This window comes from Trypanosoma cruzi, genomic scaffold (assembly GCF_000209065.1).
Source record: "Trypanosoma cruzi strain CL Brener 1047053517085 genomic scaffold, whole genome shotgun sequence".
NCBI classification, from domain to species: Eukaryota; Euglenozoa; class Kinetoplastea; order Trypanosomatida; family Trypanosomatidae; genus Trypanosoma; species Trypanosoma cruzi.
Genome location: NW_001849553.1, coordinates 326,742 through 334,244, shown reverse-complemented (window position 1 = coordinate 334,244; position 7,503 = coordinate 326,742). Strand labels below are relative to the sequence as shown.

Below are 7,503 nucleotides of genomic sequence, written 5' to 3'. Positions count from 1 at the left end.
GAAAAAGAGGAAAAAAAACAAGATGACTTTGTTTCAGTGATGCGTCAGAATGTGGCGCACGCTGCGGAGTAACAGGAGACCACAGAAGCGGCCATACACACCGCATGTTGTGTGCGCACCGACTCCATCAAAGAGACTGACCGTCAATCCGTCGTCGAGGGAACGTCCATCACCGTCGCACAGAGTCCTCATCGGCCACAACGCTCCCTCCACGCGGAGTGTTTGGTCCTTCCTCCTTGTGGTGCTGCAATATTTGTGTGACCGGCCACTCAACAGCCGCCAACGGCACAGCACCAGTCCAAGGTGCTGGAGCATCGCACGGCGCGTTCTCCCAGCAGATCATGTCAGATGGCATAACCGCACGGCAACCCCAATTGTGATGCACAGACCTGAAGCGGAGATGCAAAGAGTCATGCGGACGAACCTTCTTTCACTGCTCTCATTTCGGGGAACTCGACAACAAGAATGCCGGCGGTGCGATCATTGTGACAGTTCCATCCGCACCGCCACTGTCCAAAAGGTTACTGTGAGTCCACGGCGTGGAAGTCAGCGTGTGCGCCGTTGCTGTCCCCGCCGCCCCACCACCACACAGCCGTTCCAACGCGGCGGATTGGAGCGTCGTCAAAGGCATCCACGGGCGCCAACACACCGAGGCCCATAGTGTCCGCCGTGACCATCCGCAGAGTGCGTGCGTCCTCAGCGTTCACGCCGCTACACAGAGTGTGCCAAATGGTGTGCGTGTGCGCATGTGCTTGTGTGTTTGGCAGCGCCTATACTTGCAGAGCAGCTGTGCGGCACAAGGAAATCCAAAGAAAGCAACGGCAGAGAGAGGCAGATAGCACACACGCAAATTACTCATATCATCACACACACACACACGCATCCCGCGGAATGGGTGCACTCAACCACAAAATCAAAAAGAAAAACAAAACAAAAAGCCGAAGCGTGGGACGACCAGCGCACACACACTCTCATTACTCCCGTAAAGCAAAACACACACACAGAGGGAGAGAGAGAGAGGTCGCCCACTCAATGCAATAAAAACAAAACAGAAACAGTTACGGTGCTCCGCCCATGCAGCCAGGCAGGACGGCAGCGGTGCGTGACGTGCAAAAGAGAGCACCAACGGGCCTGCATGGGTGTGCATGCATATATACAATGGGCACATTATTGTGTGTGCCTCGTGGGGTGAGGTGAGGACGAGAGTCCATGCAAGGGGACACACACAGTGAGTGAAAGAAGGAAGAGTGTGTGTGCGGGCGGTGCACGGCTCTCTCTCACTCACTCTCACGCGGCCACCACCGCAGCAGCAGCACACGCAACAACAAGAAGAAGCAAAAGAGGGGAGGTGGTGTGAGAGAACACAGTGCTGTCACTGTCGTCAGGTGGCACCGTATCATCTGTTTTGGCTGTGTTAATTGGTGCTCTTGGGATTCCTGCACTCTGGGATGTCGCATTCTCTGTGGTGCCTGATGCGTCGTTGGGATTGGGAGTCGTACTGAGCTGTGCGATTCTTCCACTGGAGGGTTGGCTCAAGCCGTTTGTGGCCGGATTGCTTTCTGAGCCATCGTCAGACTGCAGGCCCGCAGCTGCTGTGGGGCTGCTTCTGCTGTTGTCATTTATTGCCGCATCACTCGTGTTGGCGGCTTTATTCACTGATAATTGTAATGTTTTCTCCCATCTGTCGTTGATATAACGCTTCTGCCATATTCCTTTTTGCCTTGTCCTTCTCTGGCGGCAGGCAGTTCAGTAATCCCTGAGCCATCCTCCCTCCCCTCACTGTTGTCAACAGCACGTCCACCTCTAGATGGGAACGATGGATTAGCGTCCGTTCTGCTCTTGGCTGGTGCGCCATCCAACGAACCCGATAAAACTTGTTGCTGAACTCCAAGTCCCGGCGAGCTGCCATTTAAGGGGTTCGCCACCTCACCTTCTTATTTTTCATTCGGTGGCTGTGGCCGTGGGTTCTCTTCGTCAGTCGGATTCGATTCAGTCACTGCCAACGGAGTGATTCCAAGATCTTCTTTGAATTTATCACCTTTTTTTTCTTCAACCTTTTCCTCTTCTCCAACTCCTTCCACATCAGCAACTTCAACGTTTCCTGCCGAAGTTTTGCCTGCAATGGTGTGTGGTGCTTCCTGCTGAAGCCTAATCAGAGTGCCGTTTGTAATGCCCAGCACAGTTGCAGTCTTTTCTTCTTCACTCCCATTCTCTGTTTCTTCATCTCCAGCGACTCATTGATTTTCATTTTCATCTTCGGCTTCAGCATCGTCAGTTTCTCCTGGAAGTAAACGTGACAGCACTGGCGGTGGCGTTTCCAGCAAACCTCCACCACCACTCGCAGAACCAACAGGTATATCGGCAGCAGCTGCCAAGCGCTCAGCGCATCCACCACCGGCACCGCACCACAGCACGCAGAGGGCACACACCAGAAGCACACGGCCAGTCATCGTCATCGCCATCACTCCTGTCACTTGCCTGCAGCCTTCAGCACAAACTAACACCACGTCAACAGAGAGGGAAGTAAAAAGATAGACAAAGCCGCTACACCACGCACAGCCACCGCACAGCAACAAATGGCAGCACCCCAGCAGCAGCAGCGCACACACCACGAGACACATGGAATCAGTGCGATTGCAGAGCTCGCACACCGCACCGCAAACCACAAGTTTAAAAAGCAATAAAAAACAATAATTAAAAAACAGAAATTAAAAAAGAAAAACAAACCCAGGGCTCCAGTGCGCATGCTTATGAGTGTGTCCGCGATGCGTTCAACGTGGCGGATGCGGGGCACAACGCGGAGCACACAGCACGGCAGCAGAAGCAATTGAAGCAAAACACGATCATTATTTCCTCTTATTTTATACAGTGAACAACACACGCGCACAAATCCCCGCGGTTGAGTGCTGGCACGCACAGCCCGCACACACCTCTTCAGCCCACAGCGGTGTACGCCAGCGCGGATGCGGCGAGCACCAGCGGGGCACACACCCATGCAGAGCTGCTGAGGCTGCCGTCGATTTCGCGCAGACGTGACGGTGCGCGGGTGGTCGACACAGCTGGCGCCTCTGTAGTCGTAGTGCTTGGTGCCTGTGTTGTAGTGGTGGTTGTCGTGGTTGGTGCCTTTGTTGTGGTCGTAGTGGTCGTCGCGGAAACATCTTTGGCCTCCTGAGCTGCTTTATCGGCGGATGTATTATTGCCACTTTGTCTTCCTGTCGTACCGTCCTTGCCTTCTTCCTGTAACGTATTGGGCACCACATTTGAATTCGTTCCTATACTGCTAGATCCTGGTCTCCCTCCGCCACCATTTCCCGACTTTGCAGCGGCCGCATTACTGGACGATCCTGGCTCACCGGCGGCGGGGTGTGATGGCTCTGGTGGTGGAGACGATTGACCAGCGCCTTTTCCAACAGCTTGAGTATTAGCCTTGCCATTAGTAACTTGTGGCTGTGCTATCGTCGTCGTGGTTGTCTGGGAAGAAGCGGCAGCCTCATCTTCCGCGCAAACTGACGGGCAGCAGCAGCACAGGGCAAGCACCAACAGGGCGCACAGCAGACGGCACGTCATCATCGTGAATGTGGTCGTTCAGTGGTGTGGAGCTTATCTGCACAGTGAGGGACATGGAGAGCAACAGGGGAGACGAGAGGTGCGGCAGACACACACAGAGGGCACACCACATGAGGAGAGGGCAGCAGCCAGGCATGCACCGTACGCCGCACACCACGCACGACACACACTCCAATCCACGGCAGCAGGCACACACACACACAGCCCTGCCGCAACACCAACACACAGATGGAAGAGGGAGAAGCAAACAGGAGCGGCACACAAGGCTCCACCGCATGCACATGCGGCGAGAGCGGTCCGTCGTGTCGGCACCCCTCACGGAGGGTGCGCACACACACACACAAGAAGGTGCAGCGCACACAACAACACAAAAGCATAGTAACAATACAAAAGGAGATCCCTGCACACCACGCGGATTGTTGGTCCACGGGAAGTGCAGCCAATATTCACCACAAAGCAACACTTCAGTTGCCTTCGGTCTTCGCTCATATTCAGCGCACACCACTTCATGCAGGCCGGCCACCACCGCAGCAGCCGCACACGCAAAAATAAACGCAAGGAATGGAATAATGCAAGCAATCATTTATTTGTGTTTCTGTTCGGATGTTGGCAGATGTCTGCATATGTTGTTTTGTTTTTGCAGACGGCAAACCTTCATGCCTGGGTCGTGTGTTGGGGATTTCCGCAGGGTTAAAAATTATTTTCCTTTTGTGAATGTTTCTTGTGTTGGTGCGGCCAATAATTCGGTTTTTGTTTTGTTCCTGCTTCCCTTTGTTACAGTGCTGCAATAAAGAATAATCTTCCGGGCCGCTGGCCGAATCCTGAGTTTATCAACAATAGAAACCAAACACGATAGAAATAAGTGGGGGATCAACGGAATAAGAGTGGATTCACCACACCCTCAAAGTTCAGCACCAGGTAGCTGTATGTTTATATACCATCCGTCAGCCACAATTGTGGCCCGCTCACTCTATTCGGGTAGGATGCATATATTTATTTATTACTTACGACGTGGCACACTTTTGGGATCCTGCAGCCACAAGACCCCGCCGCGTGGTGGGAACCAAAAGGGGGTGGGTGCGATGGTAAAAATAAAAATAAAAATTATCCGGCCGCTGTCGGCTCCCTAAAGTCGTGGCGTCCCAAAACTCATACGGCAGAAAAGTGTCGTAAAGAAGTGTATATTCGTTTTGTCAGGGTATATATATATACACATTCATTAAGGCAGCCAGCTCTTCCGCGATCATTCTCTACGCAGGCTCCTAAAGGGCTCAAACACACCCACAGGACTCCCAGCAAGAAAAAAGGAAACACGGCGTGACTGACACGACTCAAAGTAATGCTTCTAAAACAAAGTGTGGATGATTTCGCCGACGCCACATCCGCAACACATGCCATCAACTCCTCCACGGCAATAATCCTGCAGCGTGCGGAGAGGAAGTTTCACGAGCGCATTATCGGTGGAGCCAAGCAACTGTACCGTCAGCAGAGGGCAGCGGTCGGCGGGGGAAAGTGAAGGTGGTGGGCCTGTTGGGGAGGGTCGATGCGCAGTGTCCCTCACAAATACGAGGCGGATGAAGTGAAACACTCGTCTGAACGTCACCGGCCACCAGATGCATGGCTCCCTGCCGTGAATATTGATGAGCTCGAGCCTGGAGCAACTACTCGCAGTGCGTGAAAGCGTCTTCCTGCACTGACGCTGCGATCCACATTAGATGGGCAGCTACAGAACAGTCGATCCCCAGCAGTAAAATGCAGCTGGCAGTGACGCTGTGGATTCTCGATTCCCCTGGCAACGGAGGGCGGAGAAGAAAACTGGTCTCCCCAGCTGCGCGGCATCCATCCATCCACTCTGTGCGCTCGGAGTGCCCCGCAGCTGCCTTGAGAGATGCAGTGGACAGACCTCCCTTATTTTCGCCTCGATCCGTCAACAAAGAATTTCGCGGGGGTGTCGACACACACCGAAGTCTCCCTCGTGCCCGCCAAACAAAAGAAACACCCGTTGAGCATCGTCACGCGCGTCGACGGCCACGCAAATAAATACCCACCGCAACGCAAAGTGTTTCTTATTGGGCAGCAAAAGAAAACTCGAGGCGGCGGCCTGGACAACACACAACAAATCACACGCCAGGCAACCCTGAGATACATGCGAAAGAGCCAACGCGGGACCAGCAGCACAACCACTCGAGAGCTGCTGCGTGAACTCCACGGTAAATGGATCAGCCTCAACGCATGGGGCACTAATTACGGCGGGTGACAGCGCGAAGGCCAACATTTCCTCAAGGCCGGGAATTGTGGGGACGGCATTCAAACCCTCCCGTTACTCGTGTGCCAAGACACGCGAATAATCCGCCCCTCGGTGCAAGTCGTCACCATAATCCTCATCGCTCTCTTTGCCGTCATTCGTATTGTCACACTCAAAGCCGTTGAGGGAAGGTGCTGCCATGATGATTGTGACATCACACTAAACAAAAGAACACAATGCCTCAAAGGGTACCGAGTGCAGGCATCCCGTCAGGCGGCGACACGGCGCACTCTTAGCAATGTACGAAGCAAAGGCAACAAAACGGCTTTCATCCGCCATCGTAATCTAGTCCAGCAGGACCACCCTCTTGTTCCTCGGCGCCTCGTTCTCCGCAGCACCGACAGCCGCAGTCGTAGACCACGCTCCTGCTGCACTCACTCCCACAGAGAGACAAGGAAGAGTGTGTGGAAGTGTGCCGAGAACACAGCGACTGTCATCGCCGGAGGAGGCCATCGTGGCACCATCCGTCACGCGTCAGCAAACACCGAGCAACACACACCCGGCAGTGCAAATACATTCTTGCAGAGCACTGTGCAAATACTTATGTCTGTGTGTGCTGGAGGAGCGGGAAAGAGGAGGAGCACAGGGAGGCACATCAGCACAGCGAGCGGCACAGCTGGATGGCAGCGATACATGCGGTACGGCCCCGACATCAACAATCACGCACGGTGGCAGCATACAAACATACACACAAAAAAAAATCTTAAAAACACGGCGGCAGGGTGTGGCTGTGTGTGTGGCGCTGCGGGTGTCTGCCCGCCCTGGACGCAAAGAAAACAAGAGGAAAGAAATGTGTGCTCCGCCCCACAGGCCCTCGTCGCACGCCCACACGTCACGGCTCCCTCAGCGCGCCGTTCGTCGCGGCCCTCCTCATGCGTGCAGCAGGCGAGGCGCACAGGGCCGTCGTCATGAGCGTGTCGGTGGGTGTGCGAGTGGAGCAGTTGGGCGGAAACACACGGCACCCCTCGCAGGAAGAGTGCAGCAACAAACAATTAAAAGAGGGAAGAGTAGAAAAGAAAAAACGTCCATAGTGACTGCCCCAAAAGCAAAAAAAAAAAAAAATGAAGAAATTGAGAAATAAAAAACAAAAAGGAAAAACGCACAACCAAAAAAAAAACAAACGCAAAAAAGGTTTAAAATTACGCTCATAAAACAAAAATAAAAAAAACGAAAGAAAGTAGCAAACAGGAAATTAAATTTAAAATAAGAAAAAAAGAAAAAATTATTTCAAGGGAAAAAATTAGTTCTTGGACGCAATTCTCTGCTGGGGAGGTCGCAAGTGTCCCACGCGGCAGCCAGTCACGCCTCACTGAGTCGCAAACCCCCACAGTCCCAACAGAAGAAGCGATGGCAGCGATGGCAGCAGTCCACTCCCACTTACATTGCACGCATCGCTGTTATTCCCCTGCGACGAATTTCCGAGGCTGCTGTTGAGTGCCGCAGACTTTACTTCCCCGGCCTGTGAATGGATTCCCTCCTCTCCCTGCGCATCCGTTCCTCCCGTTGTCTCCCCATCCTCACCAGAGCTCATGCTCACCTCAGGAGTTTGGGGTGATCCATCTCCCTCAACCGTTTCTCCACTCCCTGTCACCACCGTTGGGTCGGCGTCAGACGAGGAAGAGACATCCACA

The 7,503-nt window shown here is 53.5% G+C and overlaps 3 protein-coding genes and 2 pseudogenes across 3 annotated transcripts, besides 4 other annotated features; 1 reads left to right on the top strand and 4 right to left on the bottom strand.

Annotated features, from left to right (window-relative positions):
* Positions 1 to 7,503: a sequence feature (areas not merged during assembly with more than two copies in the genome that could not be assigned to a particular haplotype).
* On the top strand, positions 50 to 661 carry Tc00.1047053508887.30 (uncharacterized protein; the record flags this gene model as incomplete). Its single annotated transcript, XM_800108.1, has 1 exon — positions 50 to 661. The coding sequence occupies one exon, from the start codon at positions 50 to 52 to the stop codon at positions 659 to 661; it is 612 nt and encodes a 203-aa protein (XP_805201.1).
* On the bottom strand, positions 1,287 to 2,462 carry Tc00.1047053508887.24 (annotated as a pseudogene).
* On the bottom strand, positions 2,935 to 3,570 carry Tc00.1047053508887.20 (mucin TcMUCII, putative; the record flags this gene model as incomplete). The annotated part of the gene is made up of 1 exon (XM_800107.1): positions 2,935 to 3,570. The coding sequence occupies one exon, from the start codon at positions 3,568 to 3,570 to the stop codon at positions 2,935 to 2,937; it is 636 nt and encodes a 211-aa protein (XP_805200.1).
* Positions 4,542 to 4,831: a mobile genetic element.
* Positions 4,654 to 4,675: a sequence feature (AT_rich).
* On the bottom strand, positions 4,965 to 5,972 carry Tc00.1047053508887.10 (annotated as a pseudogene).
* Positions 6,914 to 7,094: a sequence feature (T-rich).
* Positions 7,179 to 7,503, bottom strand: Tc00.1047053508887.5 (trans-sialidase, putative; the record flags this gene model as incomplete). Its single annotated transcript, XM_800109.1, has 1 exon — positions 7,179 to 7,503. A coding segment is annotated over one exon (325 nt), but the record flags the coding sequence as incomplete, so codon positions are not given.